The sequence below is a fragment of the Sus scrofa genome, chromosome 13 (assembly GCF_054392235.1).
Source record: "Sus scrofa isolate SSC_HxYL_T2T_F1_AM1 chromosome 13, Sscrofa_HxYL_maternal_Yorkshire_Landrace_v2.0, whole genome shotgun sequence".
Classification (NCBI taxonomy): Eukaryota; Metazoa; Chordata; class Mammalia; order Artiodactyla; family Suidae; genus Sus; species Sus scrofa.
In genome coordinates this window covers 79,801,468-79,829,397 of record NC_139395.1, presented here as the reverse complement: position 1 = coordinate 79,829,397, position 27,930 = coordinate 79,801,468, and the positions used below count along the sequence as shown (strand labels likewise).

Genomic DNA, 27,930 nt, shown 5'->3' with positions numbered 1-27,930 from the left:
CAGCAGGCTATGTGAGTTCCTCAGACTCTTGGTCTTTCCCATGTACAGGCAGTAATGAAACTTGGATAACTCTCAGGTTTAAGGAATTCAGTGCTCCTTTCAAATATAGAAGCTATTTGTGGGTAAGTCCTCTGACTGTATTTAAGAAGCATTTGTCAGATTATTGCTACTGCTTTCCTGATTGTCACCAGCATTCTGCATGTAGTGGATGAAGAGGGTGAAAGCAGTAGAGTGGGACAGAGGATGTTTTGTGGTCCCCTTGGAGCCATCCCTGTATGTGGTATGGCCACCCAAGCCAGGCCACTGCCACATCAGCCACAGCACTTCATGGGTCTTCATTGTGGAGCATCACACACAGCCCATGGGCATTGATGGACTGGGTGAGCAGGGCACAGGGTATGTGCTTTGCCCTCTGGAGCAAAGCTGCCCTGGCTGGAGAACTGCAGGCTCGGATGTGAGGGGACCTTTCCAGGGAAGCAGTGCAGGTGTCATGAACTCTTCGCTTCCACTACCTGGTGACCAGGTCCTGGTGTTCATTGTTTCCACTTCCCTAGAGAAGCAGGGAGATCTTGCTAGGGTTGGGGCTGCAGGAGTTTGGAGCCTTATTTCAGACAGCACAGGCAGATCCCTTTGAAACCCCACAGATGTTTCACAGGCAGCTGGGCTGATGCGGTGGCAGCTGTGCCCATGCAGTCTGGATGGGAAGCTGGCTCTGCCTGCATTGTGTTGTGAGGCTTCAGAGCCTCACCTTGTAATCTCAGCCTTAAAGTTTCCCCAGCGAGCCTGGGAGGCTGGTGCTCAAGACAGAGATGCCACGTGTATCTCCTCTCTCACTTGGGGAGGAAAACTTCCTGTGGTTATTACATTTGATATTTTCTGTACCCCCACTTCTCCTGCCTGCACCACACTCAGGAGCCTGCCTCCTACCTTTGCACCATGTAGCATAGGGGGCAAGAAACTTTGAGAGTCAAACTAGATGAGGGTTTGAATCCAAGCTCAGAAAAATGGGCTTCTCAAAAGGCCCATTTCAGATGGCTGTATGAGCATGCTGGTGGAGATCTGCATGCAAGAACCTGGCAGGTAGAGGATCTTGTGAGGAGGAGCTCAGGAACCTGGAGGCCGGGTCCAGAGCAGTTGCTCTGATGGACCTGGTGCTTCCCCACAGATGTTTCCCTCTGTTGTATTCAAATCAGTAACAATGGGCCCGCTGTTCTGGGAGGGGCTGAGGGTAGTCTCTCTGATCCCAGCAGCCTGAGTCCACTGCACAGGCAGACATTTCCTTGGCTGCACGTCTGGACCATGGACAGGGATCTGAGTGACGAGGACAGTAAGTAGAGGCGGTCAGGGTGAGGGGTGCCCGCCTCTGTGGGGTGCTGAGCCAACACCTTCCCGCTGTCCTTGGTTGTCCGTTTGCTGAGAGCATCCTTTCCTATCTTCCCTTCCTTCCACCTTAAAAGCCCATTTGCATCCTGCTGGCTCTTCTTATATTAGGTGCCTCTGGGCAATGGAGAAGCAGGTCCAAATCTTAGATTCTTTTTCCTTCCTTTCTCTGGTTGATAGTCGTCCCCCTTCCCCCTACCCAGAGCTGCATGTGAGCCTGAATATGAAGATTTTCATTTGCCACAATTGCATTAGTTCTTAAATGAGGTTAATTTTAAAGAAATGTCAGTAAAATGTCTTTAGGCATGATCTTCCTCTAGCAAAAAGCCGGCTTGTTCATTTCCTCACATGAAACATAGCCCTGGCGACCCCATCTTATCATTGGTGCGACAGAAATATAATGGAAACTAAGAACTACTTAAAGAGATAAAGAAGGAAGTTTTTTTTTTTTTTTTCTTTTTCCTTTTTTTGGCTATCCTTCAGCAAATGGAATTCCCGCACCAGAGATGAGATCTGAACTGCAGTTTCGACCTATGGATCCTTAACTCAGTGTGTTAGGCTGGAACCTGCGTCCCAGGGCTCCAGAGATGCCACTGATCCCGTTCAGAATTCCAGGAAGTGGTATTTTAGGAAGAGATGTGCTATGTTTTAAAATAGGAAATTTTTATCCTGAATTTGGAATGGGCAACACAATGGAGCATCAGATTGGGAATTGGGAGGCTAGGGTTCATGTCTTAGCTCTGCTGCAAATTGACTGTGTGATCTTGGACAAGTCACTTAACCTTTCTGAGCCTCAATTTCCCTATCTGTAAAGGGAGATAAATTGGGAGTTCTTACTTTAAAGACCATGAAGGTGAGGGCAAGATGTTGTGTGAATGTGCTTTGTGTGTGTGTCAGGGGGTGGAGTGTCCAAAACTTTCATTCAAATCCTAGAGAGGTCTGTGGCACTAGTTCGTTTTCAGAGTTACCAAACTTGGTTACTTTGAAGTCATGTTATAGCTTAGGGATGGTCCTCAGGACTCTGTTGAATCTGTTTGTAGTGACTGCTCTTGTCTGTTGTCTCAGTTGTCTCTCCCAATGAGCAGACCTATAAAGCCCTGCTGTAGGGAAATGAGATCAAGGCCCTAACAAATAAAGTGATTTCCCCCAAGATGCCCCAGTAAGGAAGCTCCTGACAGGGGACCAGGGTGGGTCTGTCAACCTACCTTTAAAGTGTTCAAAGTCTCATGGGGGAGTCAGACCCCATGTGGCTTTTTGCACATTATTCTTGCAGAGCCTTTTGAGAAAAGCAAGGATGGGGAGTGGGCACGGATAAGGGAACCACACCCAGCCGGCTTCACAGGAGTTGAGGTCATGGCTGAGTCAGGTTGAACTGGGCAACGGCTGGTGTTGTGGGCAGGAATAGCCAGAGTAGGGATGGAGAGGGTGTGTGTGTGTCTGTGTCTGTGTGTGTGTCTGTGTGTGTGTGTGTGTTGGTGGGGGGCCGGGGGGCGCTAAGTGCAAACATCAAGGTCGTGACATGGCAAGTTGCCTCTTCAAAGGAGAGGCAGCCCTCAGAAAGCCCAGCTGAGTGTGGTCGTGTCTTGGCATGAGGGCTTTTTCTACAGAGCACGAGTTCCACATCCCAACTAGCTGAAAACCAGTGGTACATTCATTTACTGCATTGTCTGGTGGAGCACAGAGAGGGCTGACACGGGTGGAGGAAACTTCTTTGCCATTTGACTCCCTGGTGCTCTCACTCACACTGTGCACTTTCTGTTTGCTCCCCTAGATGTTTTCTTGATGGCACTTACCCCAAAGCTCCCACATTTCTCTCTCAAGCCTTAGGCAGGCTTGCCTCTCTCTCCCATTCTGTTTCTGCTCTGTTCTTTACCACCCCCTTCCCAGCCCCACCCCCGTTTGCTGTCTTCCCTTTTCTCTGCTCTGGACCACACAACAAGGCTTTTGTCCCATCAGGTGGGCAGATGAGAATCTTTTCTTCCTGTCGCATGGGTAGCATAGGGCCATATCTGCCAGAAGCTTGGATGTTAGCTATGGGCACTAGTGAGCCACTGAGATGTGTGAGATTGGGGGTGACCTGGTCAGGCTTTCTGGTCTTGCTAAGAAGTCCATTAAATAGCATGGCCAATTATTTGGTTGTTCTTGGCAAAACAGTATTTTTTTTCCTTCTTCTTTTTAATCTTAGGATTGTCTGAATCACCTTTCTTTTAAGAATTATTTTAAATTGTGGTAAAGTACACATAACATTTACCATCTTAACCATTTTTAAGTGTACACTATATTCACATTGTTGTGCAACCCTTACCCCTTGCCACCATCCATCTCTAGAATCTTTTCTCACACAACTGAAACTGCACCCATTAGACACTTGCTCCTCAGCCTTCTGCCCCATTGGCCCTGGCATCCATCATTCTACTTTCTGTCTGTGTGAATTTGACTTCTTGAACCTCTCTCGGACCCTCTTAAATGAAGTTCAAACCAGAGGCATTTATGTGCACCAACTGTATGCAAGGGTTGGGAGGGGGTTGGGGTCCCTGTCCAAAAGGGGCTCTCACACTTCTTGGAAAAGGTAAGATATAAAATGAAGAAAAGGGAGTTCTCTGATGGTCTAGTGGTTAAGGATCTGGTGTTGTCACTACTGGGGTTCCAGTTGGATTCCTGGCCCAGGAACTTCCTCATGCTGCAGGTGTGGCTAATAAATGAATAAATAAAAGTGTAAAAAACAAAGGAAAGCACACGGACCGTGGAGAGCCATCTGAGCAGAGTTGCGACATGATTTCAGTGCTTTGACAATGGTTAACCTGGAATCAGGGGCAGAAGATGCGGAGTCCTTTAATCCTCCAAAATTAAAGGACCTGGCTTTTTAAATAGAGAAAGTTAAGGGAGTTACCATTAATGACATCTTTCTCCACAAGAAAAATTCCTTCCTATACAAAAGAAAAATAGCTGGTGCCTGGTGAGCAGAAACACCACCTGGGGAGCACTTTGCCAAGCTCTCCTGGTAACCATATGATATGTGTGCATGGAGCAGGGGAGTATTCACCCAGGTGGAAAGGCTGTGGGGCTTGCAGCCAGGATCTAAGTTCTAAGTACTGTTTCTGTTTCTGCTGTGACTGTGCGAACTCATCCTAAATCACATCTTTGAGCCTCATCTTGTTCTACGAAATGGGGAAAACAGTGGTTGTCATGAGGTGCAAAAGCGTGCAAGAACCATCCTTGGCCTGGGCATGGCATGTGTGAGGGAGCAGTGGTCCAGCTGGCTGGGTGCCCTGGAACTCAGCCCGATGTCGTGGAAATGGTGATGTGGCTGGCGGCCCCCATGCTGGGCGCCACACAATGTCCTGTGACGTCGGCATTCCTGTTGTGCCCCATGCGATCTGCCCAGGAAATGACGCAGCCTCCTGCGCTTCAGCTTGGAGGTCTTTATTTTTGTCCACAACATAATGGGGATATTAATTTAGCTCTGACAAATGGCCAGAGGTCAAGGTGGCTCCCGGTTGATGGATGGAGCTCTGAGTTTCCCACCTCTCATTCTTCCCTGCTTCCTGCCCCTTTTGTTTGGTTTCCGGCAGGACAGAGCAGCCACGTGGCGTTTCCTTGTCTTCTGTGCCAGGAGGGTATCGATGCCTCAGCAGATCCAAGGCTTCTGGGTGGGTGGGGGCCCTCCCTGGGGAGGGGCTGTGACAGGCCTGCCTTTCTTCCCGTGCTTGACATTTCACTTTTGTCCCCTGGCTTAAAGGAGCACAAAGGAAGACCCTCCCTCCTCAGGTCCAAAACAATGACTGAATGTTACATGCCCAGTTTGGGGCTGAGAGCTGTGTACAACTCGTCTGGTTAGATGAGTACAAATGTCACCTGTTCTCTTTCACAGCCAGGGGAGTCAAGTGCTAGGAGGATGAGGCCTGGCACAGTGTCGCCTGTTAACTGGCTCAGACACCAGCCTGTCAGAGCCCGGCTTCCTAATCACTGTGCCCAGGGATACTGATGCTCATCATCCCCAGCTAGAGTCCAACCTTGACCCTCATCTTGATTTTTGTTAACTGGGCTCATAGAAACTGCACGGATATGCATGGACCTCAGCCCCAGAAAGGTTCAAATTCCAGCCTCCCCCTTCCTGATCCTCCTCAAAGCCCCCCACACAGATGAGCATCAGGTCAGGGTGGGCCAAATACAGTTCATGGGCCAAAGCTGACCTGGTGTCTGTTTTGTAAAGTTCAGCTGGAACAAAGCCACACTTACTCAGTTGTCTATTGTTCGCAGTTGCTTTCAGGGCACAATGGCCAAGGTGAGTAACTGAGATAGACTATACCGTCCCAAGAGTCTGAAATATTTACCACCTGGCTATTTGTAGAGAATGTTTACTGATCCCTGGGCCCCCGGTGGAGAATAGCTTAGAATGCTGATAAACTCAAGAAGTGAAACAATATTGAGAGCCACGATTTGAAGACTAATTCCAGGTGACTTCTCATCTTAGTGGCTTTAGGACACATGGACAAGGGTTTGAAGTTTTGGGATGATGCCACTTTACATCACACCCACATCTGCCCCAGGGCTCTCACCTACTTCTTGGCAGAATCATTTACTTATGAAGATAAGTTTGCCTGCTGAGAAAGGCACTCTCTACAAACACTCTTCTATTTCAGCTTCCTTTGGAAGTTTCCTGCAAGGAGGAAGAAGTTTAGAGATGCATAGGTATTTCTTAGTGTCAGAGGACAAGTACATCTGCAGCTGGGAGATGGAGGTGCTGGTATAGCAGCATTGTTTATTTTTTTAATGACACGCCCTCCTTCACTGATCTTGGCCAAGAGTTCAGGCGTTCAGGCTTCCTCACCACCTGACATCTGTCTCTACTTCCAGGTAACCTAGACTGTTCCAGTTTTGACCACAATCTGCTTATTCTTCTGGCCTCTGTTTTTTATTAAACTCTTAAGGACAGGACATATTGTTTTAATTTTTGTAGTGATAAAGTGCTATAGGTTTTAAAGAGCTGCAGAAAAGAGAAGGATCTAGGAGATGAGGTGGATCAGCTGGAAGCATGACCTGAATGGGCTTCAGAGAGTTACTGCAGAGAGAATCCCCTTCCACTCTTTGTCAGTTTACCCTTTGAAGTCAACTTCCTGTGATCAGTTGGCCATTAGAAAGACAGAGCTGAGGGATCCTTATTCACCAGCCTGGGGGCTTTGGGGAACAGCTTTAATGGGTGGCCCACTAGACTGGAACTGGAGTAAGGAGCCTCTGTCCTGCTCTAACTCCAATGCTGTGCACCCTAGGAATACTTCAGTAAACTCTCTGAGCCTCAGATGCCTCATGTCGAGTCCTGCCTTTCACACCTCCAGGGGGGAGGGTGGGGTGAGGCAGCAGGTATGGGAGATGCTTTATGTGTTGTCCTGCATTTCCAGGGGCCAGGTCTTATTATGCTTTCCTCCTTGGAGTCTCAGAGCCATACGCATCTATGTCACAGCCTGGAAGATTAAGATGAGATTTTAAAAAATAGTTATGTAGTGAGTACTTCTTGCAAAGGCTTTGCCTCATAAAAAGTACTTGGAAAGAGCAGCAGCTTTGGAGACAGAAGAACCAGGGTTTCTTCCAACTCCATCACTCACTGACTGCGTGATCTTGGGCCCATCACAACCTCTCTGAGCCTCAGTCTCCTCATTGGTAGAATGTGCTAGTGGTGTGTCAATTTGGGTCATCCAAGATCCAGACACCAATATGGCTTGAGACATCCAGAGGAGACCTGTGCAGGGACAGGGGGAGAGGGAGCAGGTGTAGGCAGGGACCATTCTTAGACCACAGTTCAAGTCAGATACCTGTGAGAAGAGAAAGGATGCAGGAGGAGCCTTAGACTATTGGGGCTCCCAGAAAGTCTTGGTTGGCTCTGTGTAGAGTCTCAGAGTAAAGATGCCCAGTAGAGGAAGTTGCACGGCCAACTGCCCACACACCAGTGCCTTAAAACAACACAACAACCATCTTATCAGATTTCATGGTATTCTGGGTCAAGAACTTGGACGGGGCTCAGCTGGGTGATTCTTCTGCTCCATGTGTGACTGATTAGGGTCTATATTGGTTTGAGCTGATGTAAGCTGTAATAAAAATACCATATACTTGAGTTCCCGTCATGGTACAGTGGAAATGAATCCATGACTAGGAACCATGAGGTTGCAGTTTTGATCCCTGGCCTCACTCAGTGGGTTAAGGATCCGGCATTGCTGTAAGCTGTGGTGTGGGTTGCAGATGTGGCTTGGATCTGGCTTGGCTGTGGCTGGCAGCTGTAGATCTAATTAGACCCCTAGCCTGAGAACCTCCATATTCTGCGGGCCTAAAAAGCAAAAACAAACAAACAAACAAAAAACCCCATGGACTGGGTGGCTTAAACAACAAACCTTTTTTGTTTGTTTGTTTGTTTTTTGTGTTTTTTAGGGCTGCACCTGTGACATATGGAAGTTTCCAGGCTAGGGATCAAATCAGAGCTATAGCTGCCAGCCTTAAACCTCAGTCAGAGCAATGCCAGATCCAAGCTTCATCCAAAACCTACACTGTAGCTCATGGCAAGGCTGTATCCATAACTCACAGAGCAAGGCCATAGATCAAACACGCATCCTCATGGATTCTAGGTGAGTTCTTAACAGACTAAGCCATGAAGGGGCATTCCAAAAAACAAACATTTTTTTTTTCTCACTATTTTGGAGGCTGGGAAGTCCAAGGTCTGAAAGGGCCTACTTCTGGTTTGTGGACAGCTGCCTTCTCACGGAGTACTCACAAAGGAGAGAGAGGGAGAAACCCTTAGTCTCTCTTCTTCTAAGGACATTGATCTTCATGAAGCTCCATCATCAAGACCTCATTTAAACCTAACCCCCTTCCAAAGGTCCCAGCTCCTAATATCACTCCGTTGGGGGCTGGGTACAGACATGCAGTCCATAAAAGGGTGGCTCATTGTATTCAGCAGGCAATTGCTCTGGACTGGAGGATCCATGATGGCTCTGCTCATATGTCTGATGGCTTGGCAGGGTGGCTGGAAGGCTGCATTCTATTTCTCTCTGAGAAGTCTCAGGGCATCTCCACATGGCCTCCCCAGTAGGACAGTCTGATTTCTTACCTGGCAGCTCAGTCATGAAGCTGAGGGGCTTCAGGAGCCCAGAAGTAGGAGCTATAATCTCTTCGTTGATCCCTATATTCCCCTGGTGAAGCAGTCACAAGCCTGTCCAGGTTTAGGGGGAGGAAACAGACCTGACTGTTGATGAGAGAAGCATCAAAGAAGTGTGCCCACCTGCCATTTGATACCTATCTCCCGAGGCTGTGGAATATGATGCTGTTTATAAATCATTTGTCCTGGTGACTGGCACACAGTAGGTGCCCAGCAAATAGGAGCTGCTCTTCTTAAGGTTTTTCTCATCATTGTTATTTCTGCTGCTGCTGTCATACCCCAACCCCCCATCACTGCCTGCCCTGTGTTGGGTGTCCCCATGGGGCCAGAGACCCACCAAATCATGGCCTCTTTAAGATGCACAGCCCTCACCTGTCAGCATTGCTCCCCACATCCCCCCAACCCCGGGCTCAGCACCCCCCGCTCTTCTGCAGGTGTGGTGGACCTCAGCTTTGAGGCTGAGAGTCCTCTGGCACCCCCGGCTGAACTCCTGGAGAGGCTGCCCAGCTGTGACTGGTTTCTTCAAGGGGACAGTAAGTCTTTCGTTGGTGGGGTCTTGAGTCCTGAGGCCTCTTCCTGGGGCTTATGCTGTAATGGGGGTGTCTCTGGAATAGGCCAGGCTGGGAGAGCTCCCTCTCCCCTGGGGGCCCTGAGAAGCCCTTTGTCACTGTTGGGAGGGAATAGGAGGACAGAGGGCATAGGCCATGTCCACGGCCCTTCTATGACCATGTCCATCTCCATTTAAGACCAGGATAATGCTGATCTTAGAACTGCCATTCTTCTTCTTCATCTGTTCTTTCTCACATTCAGCCCATCTTTCCTTCTTTCACCCCACACATACCTGAGCCTTTGAGCCAGACTGTGGAGCCCCTGACTCCTGCCTCTCCTCCAGGACACCAGATATTCTTCCCCCCTTTGGAGGCTCCGGGGAGACCTCAGGATCAACGGTGCTGGTCCTGGTTCCTGGAACACAGGTGAGCTCTGGAAACCCTCAGGAGCTATCACATGGGCTCACACGTGGTGATCCCCATGTTACCACTGTCCCCCTGGGAGTCCCTGTCAGGGATCTCAGGGGCCTTGGATCTCAACCCTGATGGTGCATCGGGACCACACCCACTGGATCAGATTTTCCAGGGAAGGAGCCAGGAGTATGTGTATTTTACCAGGCTCTGCAGGCTGTCTGGCTATCAAGGGGGGTGTTGAAAGCCTAGTCTAGATCAGGGGTTGCAAACTATGGCCCCTGGGCCAGATCCAGTCCACCGCCTGTTTCTGTCTATCAAGTTTTATCGGCACACGGTCACACATATTTATTTCCTTACTGACAGTGGCTGCTTTTTCCCTATGACAGTGGAGTTGAGTGGTGATGTGGAGGCCGTGTGGTCCACAGAGCCTAAAATACTTACCATCTAGCCCTTTACTGAAGGTCTGCTGACCCCCAGCTCTGCTTCCTGACTCACCTCCCTGCTTGGAGGACTCAGGGCAGAGCTCCTGCTGCCCATACAGCTTTGAGGTGGAGCCATGTCTGTTCCAGCTCCTGCCTCTGGGCGGGGTGGCCATGTCCTGCCTTCCACAGTGTCCTCCAGGTGCTTCTGGCCCTGCTGCTGCCTGGTCTACCTCTCTTCTCCCTGGCCCACTGGGTGTGTCTTCAGACTCTGCTTCCTGTGTGGAGTCATCCTGGCCCCTCTGCCCCCCAACACCCTTCATCTGCTGTGCACCTCCACCTGCCCTCAGACACGCAGGCCATCAGGATGGCGTTGCTGGGGACACAGCGTGCATGGGGCGTGGCTTACATTGGAGGTGGGCTGCCATGGAGAAAAATATGAAGATGCGGTGCAGAGGAGGGAGGAAGGGGCCCCTGCTTACTGAAGGAGTCAGGACGGGAGGGCTTTGCTGAGGGGCATGGCAGCCGGGCCTCAGGAGAATCTTCTAGAAGGAGGGGAGTCATCCAGAGACAAGGCCGAGGAATGGTCACTTAGAATCTGCCTTCCCACCTACTGCAGCTTCCATCCTGCAGGATCACGGGGAGTCTCTCTGGGCACAGCTGTCAGAAGCTTCTCAGCTGGGGTCTTTCCATGACCATTAGTCACAGCTCCTCTGGCTGAGGTCCCCAAGGGCAGGCACCTTGACTGGCCTAACAATGCCTCCTTTTAGCTGTGTCACATCTTTTCTGGACCTCAGTTTTTCATATCTGTTAAATTGCATTTTTTTGTTTGTTTTTTGTTTTTGTTTTGAGTTCTAAGATTCTATCAACCTGTCTCCCTAGCTCCACACTTCAGCCAAAGTGGTTTTGTTGTCCTCTCAAAGGACCTGCCACTTTCCCCCCTGGGCCCCTGGGCGTCTGTTCGCAGTTCCTGATGCCAGAAGCACCCTCCCCAGTTGGACACCCAGAGCCAGGACGCTCCTGTCTTCCCGTCTCAGTTTCCATCTGCACAGTGAAGGGCTGGCTGGCCTGGGTGAGCCTGCAGGCTCTACCTGCACCCATCGTCCCTCTGCTTGGTCCCCAACAGAGTCCCTGTGGTGACAGAGGAGGTGGCCCGGGAAGCCCTCCTCAGCTTCGTGAACTCCAAGTGCTGCTATGGCAGTGCGGCCGCTGGCGACCTTGTCATCAGGGAGCTGAAGCAGCAGGCCCTCTGCAGGGTGAGAGGCCTGGGGGGGTGGGTGGCTGGTGGGGGCAGGAGAAAGGAGCCTTGAGGGGGGCAGTGCGTGAGAATGGCAGTGACGTTGCAGTCCCTTCTGCCACTTCTGGGGTCTATAGTGATAATGATACGAAGAATGATTTTTATCAATCACACCGAACAGCTTGACTGCATGAGGCATCACAAAAAGCACATTACATATATGTCTCATCGAATCCTGCCAGCTGCTCTACACAGTGGGTATTGCTGTCACCAGTTAAGAGGAGGAATTGGACATTTAGAGAGCTGGAGTTACTTTCCCCCAGACATGCAGCTAGGAGTGACCAAACTGGGATTCAAACTTAGGGGTGCTGGTACCAAAGCCCTGTTTTTATTTTTATTTATTTTTTGCCTCTTTATTTTCCCCTGTCTTTTTAGGGCCGCACCTGCCAGTATATGGAAGTTCCCAGGCTAGGGGTCGAATCAGAGCTGCAGCTGCCAGCCTACACCACAGCCACAGCAATGCGAGATCCGAGCCAGGTCTGCAACCTACACCACAGCTCATGGCAGTGCTAGATCCTTATCCCACTGAGTGAAGCCAGGGATCAAACCTGCATCTTCATGGATACTAGCAGGGTGCTTAACCCACCGAGCCATGACAGAAACTCCAAAGCCCTGTTTTTAAAGACACAACTAATCTGTTTCCCAAAGGGGTGGGTGGGAAAGGACTATCTCCTCCCCTGATCCCAGCTCCCTCCACCTCCCCCAAGTTTCATCTTTGCTAAGGATCATTTATCCACCACTCTCAGGCCTGAGGCTCCAGGGAGGGTCTGTGTCTGGTACGGAGACTACACCATTGTCACCTTCTGCCTTGATAGGGACAGGTTTAAGTTCACATTCTGTAGTGTCACTGGTGGCTGGAAGGCACGCAATCACACAGAAACCAGTCTCGCAGGAAGTGGTCAGAGCAGGGATCTGGGGTACAAGGTCTCTGCATAGCTGTGTGACCTTGGGCAAGTCAACTGACATCTCTGAGCAGTCCTTTCCTCAAGTGGAAAAGGAGCCAGGCCAAAGTCCCTTCCCGTTTTGTGATTCTGTGGATGAGGATTAAGACGGAGTGTCTTTTTTTTTTTTGGCTTTTTGTCTTTTTAGGGCTGCTCCTGAAGCATATGGGGGTTCCCAGGCTAGGGGGTGAATCAGAGCTGTAGCTGCTGACTTACACCACAGCCATAGCAACTCAGGATCCAAGCCGTGTCTGCGACCTACACCATAGCTCACGGCAACACCGGATCTTTAACCCACTGAGCAAGGCCAGAGATCGAACCTGCATCCTCATGGATACTGGTCAGGTTTGTTAACCACTTAGCCATGATGGGAACTTCAGAGTGAGTGTCTTGATATCAGATAAATTCCTCCAAAGGGGGCACTTGGAGTGGCTGATTCCAGCTGCCTCCATCTGTCAAAAGACAATTTTTGCTTCAAAACTTGCCTTGTAGACCATTTTTGTGTATAAAGAAATGGGGAACTAAAGTCACCCAGATGTGTGCTGGTCACAGTCACAGGAGATTTCCTGGGGCTGACTGACCCCTGCAGATGTCCCTGATCATCTGTGACAGAAGTCACTGCTGCCAGCCTGTTCCGAGCAGCCCTTGGGCACTGGGCGCTGCGTGGGAGCCTTTGTTCTCTGCGCTGAGCCTGGGGTCTGGGAGTTCCATCATTTGGCCGAAAACTCTGCCTTCCTAAGGGCATGAGCGGGTACATGCTGTTTTTCCTCTGTAGTATCGACTAGAGACCTTCAGCGAATCCAGGATAAGTGAGTGGACGTTTCAGCCCTTTACTAGTAAGTGAGTTGTCTGCAATTGTTTTAATTGGGGGCAAATATGGCAGGGGCTGGGGGAGAACTTTGGGACTTGTCTCAGCCACTCACCCTGAGTAAGATGCTTCTCTACTCGGAGCCTCGGTTTCCCATCCCCTGTAAGAGATTGGGGGGTGGGGGGATTTCCTCTTGGAGACTTTCCAGGGCTGATCAAACCATTTCCTGTCCAGGAAGTGGTTTGCAGAAGGGCCTGAAAAAGTCTAGTGTTTGCCTTTGGCCACAGACTGGTGCTTCCACGCCAGGTCAGACGGCTAAGACAGAGAGGGTGCTCGGGTGCCTGCCTGCTTCCCAGGCCAGCCCCAGCACCTCCTTGGGACTCTAGACCCCCACCCCATTTGCTGTGCCACCCTGACTTCTGCTAACCCCCCTAGAGGCTGAAAGGTCTCTGCCTGGGAAGCCCCATGCCCCACCTCTTCTCCCTGTTCACCACTCTGGTTCATCCTTCGAGACTCTGTTCATGCATCCCCTCTTTGATGAAGCCTTTAAAGATTTCTTCTCCTGCTGCCCCCTTCCCAGAAGAATAAGTCAGTCTTCTGAGTTTTCAGAGCCCCTTTTGCACCTCTTGTCCAGAGCACTTACTATTATCATATTCCATCATATTGTGTAATGCATCTCCTTGAATGGAGGAGGAATAGGAGAAAGAAGTTCAGTGGTGCAGGTGGTGACCATAGTGATGACAGTCCTTGTTTATGGGTCCTCGGCATGTGCCAGCCCTCAGCTAAGCATTGGTGTGCCTTCTGCTGTGAAATTTTACTACCATCCTATGTAGTAGATTTCACCATTTATCCCCATTTTATTTTATTTTATTTTATTTATTTATTTATCTATTTTTTTGTCTTTTTGCCATTTCTTGGGCCGCTGCTGCGGCATATGGAGGTTCCCAGGCTAGGGGTCTAATCGGAGCTGTAGTCACCGGCCTACGCCAGAGCCACAGCAACGCAAGATCCGAGCCGTGTCTGCAACCTACACCACAGCTCATGGCAATGTCGGATCGTTAACCCACTGAGCAAGGGCAGGGATCGAACCCGCAACCTCATGGTTCCTAGTCGGATTCGTTTACCACTGCGCCACGACGGGAATTCCTATCCCCATTTTAGAAAAGAGAGAATTGAAGGGCAGAGGATGGAGGAACTTGTCTGAATTTTGCAGCTAGGAAGTACCCAAACCAGGAGTCAGTCAGGTCTGCTTGACTTCAATACATGGGTGCTTAACCACAGACCCTAAGGGGACACTGGCCTCCCTGTCCCTTAGCCCCAGGGTCTAGCCTAATGCCTGGCACTGGATGAAACCTCTGTACCATTTGGCGAATCAAAGAAAGCTGGTCCTCGCAGCCGTTTGCTGATCTTCCAACAACCCCTTTCTCTGTCAGACCACTCTGTGGATGGGCCACAAAGAGGGACTTCCCCCAGGCTTTGGGACATCAAGGTCCAGGTCCCCCCAATGTTTCAGGAAGATACCAGGAAGTTCCAAGTTCCTCACTCATCACTGGTCAAGGTAATGAGCTGATTGGAATCTTTGCCCTTTTCTCTGAGCCAACTGTCTGGGCCCCACTGGTTTGCTTCAAACTCCATCCTTTTAAAAAAGAAACCCAGAAGCCAGGCTGGTGGGTTATTCCTTGGTCAACAAATAGGCAGAATTCTTAAGAAACCCAGTGTATGGAATGTAGTCCCATACAAAATTTCTTGCAAATTAGGGTGTATTCACACAGCAACAGGATGGTACACAATTGTCACAAGCTTTAAATAGTAAGCATTTGCATTTTTAGACCATCTGAGTGTTTTTACCTTTTTTATTTTTTTGGCCTGTAGATAAATAGCTGAATGAAATGGATATAAAATAAATTTAAGGCATTGTCGGGATTTTTTTTTTTTTTTTTTTTTTTTTGTGCATGAAAGTCATTAGGGGAGCAGAAGTTGACATCCATACTATTTTATAGAATTATAATCAGGACAGGCAGTGGGAGTAGCCTGATGTGTTACAAAAACACAGCTGAGATGTTTTATGTTATCTTCTCATCTAATTACCTGCCTTGTTTTCACTTTAGAACTTGATTCAAGCATGTAATTTTACCCTATGAGTTTTCATAGCATCATAAAATGAAGGGGGCTTTGAGAGATCAAGAAAGTGTTTCCTTCTTTTCTCCAGGGTGGAAAAGTGATTTTGATTCAGTGATTGAATTCCAGTAGCTAGCTCACTGCCATTCACAAAAATGCCCTCCATTTTTTATGTCTTCTATCCCCAAAGACCACTTTAGCTTCCTAGTGGGCAAAGGATGCTAGCTTTTGTGGTTTAGCCTGGGGGTGTGAGTTAGGATGTGGGAGCTCGAGACCCAGTCTCCCATCTTAGCATCCAGGACAGACTGAGCTGGGGATCTGATGAGATGGTAGCGTGATCTCCTTGGCTTGGCATTCAAGGCCCTTGAGAGTCCCAAACAAGAGTGAATGGCCATCCTCCCACCTTGGCCTGAACTGCTGGACTTCTGTGTGTGGGATGGTGACATCATGGGGGTGGGGATGAGTGTAAGGGTGGTGAAACCAGGAGCTGCTGGTACTTGGGAAACCAGATGGAGGAGAGTGTTCACCCTCAGGAATGCCACAAATGCCACGGGCGAGGACGCTACAAGTGCAGCGGCTGCCATGGGGCTGGCACGGTGAGTCATGTGTGGCTGTTGGTAAGTGATATGTGGGAGCGAGGCCACGTGGGGAGGGAGGTAGGGCTGGATTGGGGCCTGGGGCTCCCGGACACGATGACCTCAGACCACTCATCCTCCCTTTCTGGGCCTCCACTTTCCTACCTGTAAAATGGGAACATTGGATCGGGCAGTCTCTACTGACTTTGATGCATTATGATTTTAATTCTTCTTTCTTCTCTTCCTCTACTTACGAGTGTTTAAGTACCTGCTTGCTGTAGAAGGACTAAGACCTACGGTCCTTCTCACAGAGATCCTCTGTCTGTGGGGCAGGCTAACAAGTGACCACAGGGCAAGTGCCAAGACGTGAAGTTCCGGGGCCTTCCAGGGACAGCATAGATGTAGGCTTTGGATTAGTTTCCTTGGGCTTCTGTAATAAATAACCACAAACTGGGTGGCTTAAAATAACAAATTTATTTGCTCAGAGTTCTGAAGGCTGGAAGACTAAAATCAAGGTGTCAGAATTCCCTCTGTGGCACAGTGGGCTGGGAATCTGACTGGAGCGGCTTGGGTTGCTGCAGAGGTGCGGGTTTGATCCCTAGCCTGGAACAGTGGGTTAAAGGATCTGGTGTTGCCACAGCTGTGGCTCAGATTCAATCCCTGGGCCAGAAACTTCCATATGCTGTGGGTGCAGCCAAAAAAAAAATTATAAAAAAAAATTATAAATAAGTAAGTAAATAAATAAAATGAAGGTGTCAGCAGGGGTAACTCCTCCTGGAGGCCCTGAGGGAGAAGCCATCTGTCTTCCCCCTGGCCTGGCAGTGGCTGGTGGTCCTTGGCTTGTAGCCACATCGCCCAGCCTCTGCCTGCCTCCATGGTTTCCTGGCCTCTCTCCATGTGCATCACTTCACAGCCTCCTGACAGGGACACCAGTCATTAGCTGTAGGGCCTATCCTTTCCCAGTATGACCTCACTCTCACTAATGACATCTGCCAAGATGATTTTCAAATAAGGTTACACTCTCAGGTTCTGGTAGATGTAAATTCCAGGATGGGGAAAGAGTCCACTCTTCGGCCCAGTGTGGCTCCCTGGCACCCAACCAGGCCTTCGTGGCATCAGCATTCTCTCAGAAATCTCTAGGCTACTAGTGGTCCCAGCAGTCAGGCCACGTCCCTGACTGTTCTCTGCTCTCCCCCTTCCCATTTATGCCCAATCTCTTGGACACACACTGACCACTTGCTGCTCTAAGCTGGGCCTCCTCTATCCTTTATCTGCCCACCTGCCCTTCTGCCCTTCTGGTGCCCACCTTCTGCCTGCTGCATGCCTGCCCCTCTACCTGCTCCACAGCTCTTTCCTTCCTCAGGCTTTTACTGGAATGTCTTGGGGGCCCTCCTGAGCCCACTGTGGGGGTGTAGCCTGACCCATCTCTGGGGGCCTTTCCAAGATGAACTCCAATCTTCTCCAACACCAAGTTCCTCCCCAGCCCACCCCTCCCCCCACCTTCCAGCCATGGCTGTTTGGTTGGGGATGGTCCCTGGAGTCATAGGGGTCAGAGAGGAGCAGGGAAGGCTGATGTCTCAGGAGGAGCAGGGATGTTAGGATGCAGGGTCTTTAAAGCTACAATTGGAGGGGTCCAAAGGCATTCTGCCTCTAGCCCTCTGAAGTTACAGACCAGGGGCCTGAGGGCCAGGGAGAAGAGGTACAGAAATGGCTCAGGGAAGATCACAGGCTGGAATGGAACCAGGTCTCAGGATGCCCTTTGCCTGCTCCCCTGGGAGGCTGCTGGGGGCTGAGGCTGCATGTGTTCACAGGTGCGGTGCCCATCCTGTAGCGGGGCCAAGCGCAAAGCCAAGCCTGCCCGGCGTTGTCAGATGTGCTCAGGGTCCGGCCGGCGGAGGTAAGAGTGGGGCCTCCTGGCACAGAGCTGAGTGTCCCCAGTGGCGCTCTTGCTTTTTACCACCTGCCCTTGGTAAGGCAAGTGGGCACCTTGTCTTTCTTGTCACCCCTGTGTCCCCAGAGCTCTGTGCATTGGACATGCCGTCACTTAGGTAAGAATTTCTTGAGGTCTGGTATCTTGAGGTGGGGGTGGAGCTCATGGGGCAGGGACGAGGCACTATAGGCAGGAAGGGAGGCAGGGGGTTAAGGAGACCTCTTCCTGCTCATGTGGAGGGGAAGTGAATATGGAAAACCAACCAAATGTGAGATTCTTAATCATCCAAAAATTCTGGGTCTAGGCAAACCCTTGTTTATAACCTACTGCAGAGTCTTCCAGGAAGGTCGGTTGATTGACCAAATCAACACAGTGCCATCCCTGTTCACAGGCCTTTGCAAACAGTGGGCCGTTGCCTTTAGGACATGATGTCCTTTCATGTATTTATAAATCTTTAAAAGGAAACAGGAAACCATGAGGAGTGAGACTTTTCAAAGTTATGTTAGTTGATGATACTTTTGGCTCATCAAGGCCAAACACCCAGGCCATCTCTAACAACACCCAGGCCATCTCTAACAAGCCAGATGGTGAGGCTGGGGTGCACCTGCCACCTGTGGAGGGTAAATAAGTTTTTTGATTTGGAAGGAAACTCAGGTTTCTCTCATTTATAAGTAAAAGAACTCCAATTCAAGCTAGCTTTAGCCAAAAAAAATCAATGTTTAGGCCCATGTAATGGAAAAGTCTAGGAATATATTTCCAGGATGACTTCAGGTACAGCTGGATCGAGGTGCTTAAACCATGTCACCAGCAATCTATCTCCATCCCTCACTCCGCTTACCTTTGTGTCAGCTTCATTCTCAGGCAGGCTGTCTCCTGTGGTGGCAGAGGGGCCAGCAGCTCCAAACTTAGTAACCTCAGTGAAAGAGGGTGGCCCTTTCCTGATAGTTTCAACAAAAGTTCTGGGGTGGATCTCAGGGCACTCACGTGGGTCATGTGTCAATCTTTGTATCAGCTGCAGTGACCAGAGAGATGGAATAAGCTGATTGGCTGGCTGAGGTCCCAAGCTGGTCACAGAAGGGGTGGGGATAAGCTCAGGAACCATGTAGGCTGGGCAGGAAAAGTGTGGTCTCCAATGGGAGATCAGGCCACTGCTATGAGAAGCAGGAGGTCTGGATGGTGGGCCATGGAAGAAATCCCTGCCCATCACAGCCCACATCTCAGAGGAGGGATGTGGGGGGTGGGGCTCGGAGGCCACCAGGATGCCATGACTGAATGGTACTGATGGTGTTCCTCTCAGATGCAGCACATGCTCGGGGAGGGGCAACAAGACCTGTGCCACCTGCAAGGGGGAGAAGAAGCTGCTGCACTTCATCCAGCTGGTCATCGCGTGGTATGTGGCAGCTCTTGACACCGTGGCCTGGTGGGGGTGGCTGGGGGATGTGACCTGGATTGGTTTTCACAGAGAAGCCCCACTCGACTGGGGGCTTCACAGTGCAGAGACCTGCTAGAGAGGAGTCTCAGGGTCCTAAATCCCCACGTCAGGGAAGCTCCAGTGCATTAGAGTTTGTCAGGCACCTTGATAATAAGCGCATCACAGGTGAGGATGACAGGAGGTAACAGAATTGTCTGTACTTCACTACTTTCCCATTTTCCATGTGAGGATGCTGAGTCCCAGAGAGGCTAAAGCACTTTCCCAAGGTCCCACTGGTAGTCAGACAAGCACTCCAGCCTTGGTCTACCTGATTCCATAACCTACGTTCTTTTTTTTTTTTTTTTTGTCTTTTTGTCTTTTTGTCTTTTTAGGGCTGCACCTGCAGCATATGGAGGTTCCCAGGCTAGGGGTCCAATTAGAGCTGTTGCTGCTGGCCTACTCCTCAGTCACAGCAATGGGGGATCTGAGCCATGTCTGCGACCTACACCACAGCTCATGGCAACACCGGATCCTTAACCCACTGAGTGAGGCCAGGAATTGAACCCACATCTTCATGGTTGCTAGTTGGGTTTGTTAACCACTGAACCATGACAGGAACTCCATAACCTATGTTCTTTTCTTTTTTTTTTTGTTTTTTGTTTTTTGTTTTTTGTCTTTTTGCCATTTTCTTGGGCCGCTCTTGCGGCATATGGAGGTTCCCAGGCTAGGGGTCGAATTGGAGCTATAGCCACCAGCCTATGCCAGAGCCACAGCAACGCTGGATCCGAGCCGCGTCTGCAACCTACACCACAGCTCACGGCAATGCCGGATTGTTAACCCACTGAGCAAGGCCAGGGATCGAACCCGCAACCTCATGGTTCCTAGTCATGTTCGTTAACCACTGCGCCATGACGGGAACTCCCATAACCTATGTTCTTAACAGACCCACGGGCTTTGTTCCTCATCCTTTTCAATTCCAGGAAGAACAACCTTTTTGAGTTTGTATCTGAGCACCAGCTGGACTGCCCTGGGGAGCTGCTTGCTAAAGCCAGAGGAGAGATCCTTTTTAAGGATGAAAACACCATGGTAAGGAGGGCTTTGCCACAAGGGGAGCTGGGTGTGCCCCCCACCCCCAGCCCCCAGCCCCCAGGGAGGTGAGGTCTTCTGGTGTTTTGGAGGCACTGCATTCCTTTGGAAAGACAGGCTGTGCAGGACGCCACCAAGGGGCCAGTTCTGTCTTGAATTTTACATATTTGATCTTCCCTTCTTTCTCTGTTCCTTTTCCCTCCCTGTTTTGCCCCTCCTTCCTTTGCACGAACCTTGAGACCTTCCTCCTACACCAGGTATTATTCTAGGCCATGAGGACGCAATAAAATAGAATCCTGCCCTGAGATCTCTCACTCAGTGAGGGGAAGGTAATAATAGTATTTTCACCTGTGTCAGTTGGTGCTTGGGGTCTTTGAGAAACACACAAGCAAGTAGAGAGACAGGAAGTGGGGGTGTTTCCTCTGGGGGTGGGGGTCAGGGCAGTGGGGAGTGGGTTGTGTGACCCTGGGGGCAATGGTATCCAGTTGAGGAACAGAGGTCCTGAGGAGCAGCAGAGGGCAGGGACTCTGGAGGGCAAGGAGCTGGGCAGGGCAAGGAGCTAAGAGCTGAGAGCTGCCAGCAGCCAGATATTGTACACGAGGAGTCACCAAACTCTGGCCCTTGGCTTGCTTTTATAAATAAAGTTTTACTGGCACACAGCCTGTTTGTTTACATATTGTCTGCGTCTGCTTTTGAGGTGCAAGGGCAGAGTCCAGTAGTTGGCCTTCAAAGCATGAGTATTTACTATCTGGCCCTTTATAGAAAAGATTTGCTGCTCCCTGTTGTCAGCCTTGGCAGGGAATTCGGCCTTTATGGGACATCCTCCTTCAGTTTTCTTTGGGAGGGTCAGTTTTTCTTCCTTTTTCATTTCATTTTCTTTCCTTTTCTTTTCTCTTTTTACAGTATGTAGCTGTTTCAGGTTGGCTTCTTTCACTTTGTAGTATGAATTTTAAAAATTGAGATATGATTGACATATAACATATTAGTTCCAGGTGTACATCATTTTCCATTTGTATAATTGTGAAATGATCACCACAGTAACTCTAGTTAACATCCATTGCCACACAGTTAAAGATTTTTTTTTCTTCTTGATCTACTCAGCAACTTTCAAATATCAGATCCAGAATTAGCAACTGTACTCACTATTTGGTACATAACATCCCCAAGACTTATTTATCTAATAACTGGAAGTTGACCCCCTTCCTCATTTCACCCATCTCCTCAGTCCCTATCTTTGGAAACCACCAATCAATTATCTGTATCTGGGAGTTTCTGTTTTTTTTTTTTTTTTTAATAATTCCACATGTAAGTGAGCTCATAGGGTATTTGCCTTTTTCTGACTTAGTTCACTTAACATAATGCCCTCTTCCATCCATGTTGTTGAAAATGGCAGGAGTCCCTTCTTCACTGCTGCATAATAGTTCTCATAATAGTTGCTCCTTTCTTTGCCCCAATCCCTCCCTTGGCTTCCTAAAGGCTCACCTCAGGCATCACCCCTCTAAGAAGCCCACCACCATCCCTAGTTAGGTGGCAGCAAAGGCCGGAAGGGTGGGGGAGTTTCCTGTCGACAGCACCTCTTTTTAATTGCTGGCGTTCCCGAGGCTCTAACAGGGTCAGCAGAGGTTTAACAAGCTCCACCCATTCTCTCCCCAAGGACCCGGGCCCTCCCTCCCGGGGCTGGTGCTCTGGCAGTCTGTCAGCATCAGCCTCCAGGGCTCCAGGTCAGGGCAGGGGTCTGCGTCTCTCCCAGGTGTACCCCATTGTGGACTTCCCCCTGAGGGACATCTCTCTGGCCTCTCAGCGGGGCATCGCCGAGCACAGCGCTGCATTGGCCTCCCGAGCCCGCGTCCTGCAGCAGGTGAGCCAGTGGGCTGGGGCCGGTGGGAGGTGAGCTGCCCAGCTGCTGGGGCTCCAAGGTCACTGTTGCCTCTGCTGGGAGGCTCCTTCAGGAAAGTGGCAGGGCAGAAGGATGGGGGAGGGGGTGGAGGGGAGGAGCCCCAGACCGAGGAGCACAGGGAGTACTGGAGACCTGGGGCTGTGTGGCGAGAGCTGGGCAGGCCAGACTCTGGGGCCTCGGTGAGAGGTTTGGATTTTATCCTGAGAGTGACAGGAAACTTGTAGGGTTTTGCATGGGAATGTGGCTCAGAGTGATTTTGGTTTCTCACTCTCTGGTATTCAGAGAGGGGAAAGGAAAGTTGCAGATCTAGAGTCCTAGGCAGGACTGTAGCCCAGTGTCTAGCCCCTCAGAGGTCTTCCTTACTCCCAGGCCTGTCTTTTCCTTGCCTCCCAAGACTCACGCTGGTTGATGTGCAGCCTTATCAATGGGCATTAGATGGCGGTGGTGCCCCTTGCGTTCCCAGGAGCCAGTCGGTGTGTGTGTGTGTGTGTGTGTGTGTGTGTGTGTGTGTGTGAGAGAGAGAGAGAGAGAGAGAGAGAGAGAGAGAGAGATGGAGGATGGGAGGGAATGGGGGTGAAAGAAATGCAGGTAGAAGATGAAGGTTTGACCAGGAAATATCCAGCACCTGCGCTCTGCGAGGGTCTGTCATGAGGGGTCCGTCAGGGGTGGTGTTGGTCTGAATCTTCCACACTGGGTGCAAATCCTGGTTCTCCCACATCCCGAAGTGGTCCTGGGCCAGTTATGAACTCCTCCTTCAAGTTCATTTTCTCACCTGTGAAAAAAAGATGCTCCGACCTCTTCAGAAGGTTTTGAAAGGATGAGCTCATGTGTTTTCATGCTCAAAAAGCCAGAAGCCAGTGCTCACAATGCCCGTTCCTTCTGTTCCTTTGGCAGTGAACGTTCACCTCCTTTGTGCACACCTCCCCTCTTTGCAAAAGAGAGAAGCATGTGTTTAATTTAAAATTCATATTGACCATCTTGGAGCTGGAATGAACTTCAGAGAGCATGGAATGGGGGCACTGCAAACTCAAAGGCTTGGTGGGTGGGTGGTGCTGTGGGTGGGAGGCCTGCTTATCCAGAAGGCAGATCAGGCCTCCCCTCAATTCTGTGTGGCACAGGGTCAGAGATTTCAGACTTTCTGAAGTCCAGATTTTTAGATGAAACCTTCAAATTTTCCGGTATTGAGGACAACATTTTTATAATGCTAGTAACACTGTACGGGCTGATGGGTCGGCTTTGGCCTGTGGCCCTTGTTGGCTACCCCTGGTCTAGCTGACCCTCATGACTCTTCCAGTAAATCAGCGGAGGCCTAGAGAGTGGGATTAATTTAGGCAAGCTCACACAGCTTCTTAGTGGAAGAGCCCAGGAGTAGAACAATTTCCCAACTCCATGGAAATGGTATTATCACCTGCATTCAGGGTACTCAAGCCACTCTCTGAAAGCCAGGGTAGGCTTGCAGTGACATCAGCTGCATTTGGGATTCAGGGCCCTTGTCATCCAGCAGACATGCAGGGATAGTCATTTCCCAGGTGAGGACCTGCTTCCAGCTCTGGCCATAGTCATGGCTCCTGGCCCCTCTCTTCTGTTTGTAGGCCTTGATGTCCTCATCTGTAAAATGGGTGCGATTGGACCTTGCCTTGAGTTGGGCTCCACAGAAGCAGCTCTGAGATGGGGATCTGTGTGTGAATCATTTGTTAAGGAAGGGCTCCCAGGAGAGATAGGTAAAGGGGTGGGGGAGTTGGGGAAGAAAGAGGGACAGGCCACATGGAGTGGGGGGTATAGCCAGTGGCTCCCTGAGTGTCAGTCACACCTCAGTGGCCATTCGCCTGGAGCTAATGTTTGCTCTTCAGTCCCATACACAGAAGACCCCAGATGGGTCTGTAAGGGCCCTTGCATTGGAACAGGATGGTGGGCATTAAGTGAAGAGCCCCCAGTATTGAGGTGTCCACTCTGGAGTTGACAAGAGGATCAGGATGTGCTTTTAGCACAAGTGGTTTGCTTGGACCTTTCTGCTGCTGAGGCTGACCATTCGAGTCCTTTTTGAATCCTTCATTAGGCGGAGGGGCAGTGACAGCCTGAGGTCACCCAGCATTTTAGTGGCAAGCCTTTGTCTAGACCCTGGGTCTCCTGGGCTTTCCTTGAGGACACAGCCTCATCTCGGGTGACACAAGCCATCTGTGAGTCAGTCCAGAGCCGGGAGGGTTGAACCAGGGGCAGACATGCATTTTCCTTTAAAAAGGAATGTAATGGGAGAAGAGGCCACTTCTGTGAATATTTTTCCTAAGTTGTCCTTTGACTCTGGATCTATAGACAAAGATTCATGCTGCTATTTTGTTCAGGTTTGGGGAGTTAGTGAGTAGAACCACGTGAGGAGACAGCTGTCACTGTGTAGTGCCCTGGCCTCCCCTCTCAGACCTGGGATCTGCCCATTCCAGGGCCACGGCCAAGGCGTGCAAGCAGATGGATGGCCGATGATGATGAGATAACCGCTGGATGGCAGGTGGTGTCCTGACCAACCTGTGGTTTCCAATCTGAGACCTCTTCAGTCAGAAATAGAGGCACGCGGGTGTGGTTTTGCTGGGCTATCTGATCTTAGTAGAAAAGTCTGGAAACAAGGGTGGTTCTGACCCACGACCCCTGGCTTTCCAAGCAGTCATGTTGGTTCCCATTGCTTCTTACTTCTTAGCTCCCATTTTGGGTCTCTGGTACCAACAAGGCAAGGGGATCTTCTTTTATCTCCAAAAGTATTGCTTGGAGGTCAGTTTCCAGCACATGGAGAAAACTCAGTCTCATGATCTTGTTCAGTTTTCTTAACAAGTTTGCAATAGAGAAATTTTAATCCCCATTTCACAGATGAGGAAACTGAGGCCTAGAGAGAGGAAGAGGGAGGGAGGTCACACAGACCGCTTCATGGGAAGTAAATGCCCAGACGCTGAGTCCTCTCTTCTGGCTGTAGTGTCACTCACCCTCTGTCTATACCCAAAGGAGCCTGCTTCTTGAGGTCCCCTCCCTGGCCTGTTTCCCTCTCCTCCCAGGGACTCTGGACTGTCACCTCCTGTGAGGAGTCTTGGGTTCTTTTCCCAAGGAGGGGACTTCCTGCAAGTAGGAGGGTCTGAGCCTGAGCCACCCATACCACCTCCCTCTGGGGTTGGGATCCCCAGATCTGAGTCTGGGATGGGGAGTAGCTTGTGTGGAGGAACATGGGGTTTTGGCACAGAGCCTGGCCTGCAGTACGTCCTGAGAAAGCGTGGCTGGATGAGGAGTAACTTCATCATGTGGGTTATGCAGGTAGTTGTCCAGAGGTTCTGAGAAACTGCTCAGAAAAGGGATCAGAGAATGAGGGATTTAGGACCCCTGGGTGGGGTGCCCCCCAGGCTCTCAGGTAGATGTGGACATGAGGGAGGAGATTTGAGCTTGAAGCAGGTATAGCCAGAGGTGGAACTTGACCTGGATGATCTTCCAAACTCGAAGTTCCGTGACCCTCAGTCTCCCCATTTGTAAACAGAGGGGAAACTTTAAAGTCTTTTCTCACTGAAAATCCTGGGGTAGAGGGGGAAGGGTCTGAGAAAACAGCCTGGAGAAAGCAGCCCACCAAACTTTGGAATTTCTTTGGTGTCTAGGTTTTCTCTTAAGATTTCATCCCAATTATATAATCCACTCCCTAATAGCTCTATTGTTGTCTTACTATAAAAATGTTTCAAATGACATTACATCCACCTTTCTCTGCCTTGCCCCCTCCCCTCCCCACCTAAAAACATGAGGAAGATGTCCTGTTTGGCCGTTGGCTTTCCAGTCCTCCTGAAACTCCCCTGGGGATGTCTGCATCCCTACCTCATGAAACTTAGAATCAGATGATGGTTAAAGATGAGAAGTCAGTTTGGGCCAGGGCTAGGGTGTGTGAAGGAGCATAGTAGAAGCATCTAGAAGGCAGGCTGGAGCCAAAAGGCCAACTCCAGAGCATGACTTTCAGCCCACAGGTAGTAGGGAGCCACTGAAGATTCTTGAGCAGGCGAGTGACTTGATCAGAACACTAAGGTTTTTCTCGGTCGATTGTTTGCTCAGCGCCAGACCATTGAGCTGGTCCCTCTCACGGAAGTTCGTTATTGGTACCAAGGAAAGACTTATGTCTACTACATCTACGGCACTGACCACAGAGTGTACGTGGTGGATTACCCCGAGAAGTACTGCTGCGGCTGCACCATACTCTGACATCGCACAGCTGCCCCCAGCGTCTGCCACTCACATTTGCCATCGAGGATTGCGGAGGTTTCTGCATTGACTCACTGTTGACTGCTCTGGACAATTACATGCAAACCCCAGTGTGTCCTTCCAGAAAATTCAACTCCTCTGTCAAATGACTAGTCTTTCTGGAGCCCCTCTGCTGGAATCTGTCATGTGTTTAACCTACGAGAATTCATACTACACACAGTCCTTTAGGAACCGTCCCTTAAAGGGTGGGGGCTTTGCCTCTGGCCTCTGAGCAAAAGCCCTGATTGAGTGTGGGGCTGATTTTGTTTTTCCCTGGGTCCGTCTCAGTTCTGGTGTGTCTCTGCAAGTGTGGGTCTTTTGTGGAGCTGAGTGATTTTGAGAGACTGAAAGGTACACAGGAATTGGTTGCCAAATAGTGCGCTTCAAATAGTGCACAACAAATAGTGTACTTTGCAGAAACAAACAAAATTGTACTCCTCATTCTGTGGCTCAGGAATTTAGATGGAGCCATGGTGGGATGGCTGATCTCTGCCCCATGATGTCTGGGGCCTTGCCTGGAAGATTTGAAGGAAGGGGTGGCTTAAGGGCGGGGGGCCAACATTGTCCGAAGACTGGTTTGCACAGATATCTGGTGGTTGATGGCAGCTCTCAGGTGGAGCACTTATACATGGTCTCTCCTTGCAGTGTGGGCTTCCTTACAACATGGTGGCTCTCAGGGTAAGCACCCCTCATGCCCACCGTAATTGAAGAAATAGGTAGTCCCAGGCTAGAGAGAAAATCTGCTGTGTTGGATGAGCTGGGGATCTGTACACCAATCTCTTACCTGGTGCCTGTGGACAGGTAAATTTTAGAAACTATTTTGGATACATGTGCTGCCTTAGAACCTGCCCATTGAGTAGAACATGACCTGGATGTCCCGTGTACCCAAGCACACGCTGGAACTCCACCTGTTGCAGGGGGAGTGGGTGAGTGGAGGGGGCACACTGCACATTGAATGCCTGGTCGGCTTTGGAAGGGCAGTTCGGGGGCTGGGTGGATCATTGTGTACGAACTTGACTGAGGAGCAAAGGGATGGATCCCAGAGGCTCTGAGATGCCTGAGACCTGCAGACCTCCTGGTGTGGCTGCCTCCAGCCATGCCCTGGTCTCTGTGTGTGGGGAGGGCGAGGGCGGCACAAGTTGTGCCTTGGTTTGGGGTATATCTTGGTTGCTGGGGGCAGAGCCTGGTGGTGGCAGGGGTAACACAAAGGGTCTCCAGCTCATCTCCTTCCGTCTGAGGAGCCAAGGCCTCCAACCTCTGGTGTCAACGTGATGTCCCTGTGTGTGACTACCTCTGTGGTCCTCAAGGGGATGCTTCTTTTCTGCCTCTGGGCATTGGACAACTGGAGAGGAGGGGTTTGGGTTGTTAGAATAATTGGAAACAAGGCTATTGGCATTGGGTGGACAGAGTCCAGGAAAGCTGAGGTGTCCCCAGCACTCAGGGATATCCATACAGAGGAGCGTCATTCCACGTGCTGCCAACGGTCACGGAGAACTTAGTTCTACAAGGTCTGGTCAATTACAACTTAATGCAATGCTTATTGTTACTTGGTGTTCATCTCTGATGGTTGTTGTTCCCCTGTGTCTTGTTTGAAATGGCTTCTAATCCTCTCCCTTCTCTTAAGTCCAAACTTGTTACCCTCTGATGGCTTTATTGGGGTTCCTCAGGCCACTGTGCTCAAGCATCACAGATTGAAATACATGTATGAAAACAC

General features: G+C 50.2%; 1 protein-coding gene across 5 annotated transcripts; it reads left to right on the top strand.

Moving 5' to 3' along the window:
- Positions 1–1,259: 1,259 nt before the first annotated feature.
- On the top strand, positions 1,260–27,930 carry SSUH2 (ssu-2 homolog). 5 transcript variants are annotated; one of them, XM_003358510.5, is made up of 12 exons: positions 1,260–1,327; positions 8,959–9,057; positions 9,417–9,498; positions 11,032–11,161; positions 12,919–12,979; positions 14,385–14,509; positions 15,603–15,665; positions 17,456–17,541; positions 18,872–18,964; positions 19,966–20,071; positions 21,822–21,929; positions 26,031–27,930. In XM_003358510.5, exons 1-12 carry the CDS (start codon positions 1,300–1,302, stop codon positions 26,175–26,177), a joined length of 1,128 nt encoding a protein of 375 aa, XP_003358558.3. In that variant the 5' UTR covers positions 1,260–1,299; the 3' UTR covers positions 26,178–27,930. The 5 variants fall into 5 exon arrangements, with proteins under 5 accessions (XP_003358558.3, XP_084845386.1, XP_005669800.2 ...); XM_084989260.1 differs by having other exon boundaries at positions 25,939–27,930; XM_005669743.4 differs by lacking the exon at positions 8,959–9,057.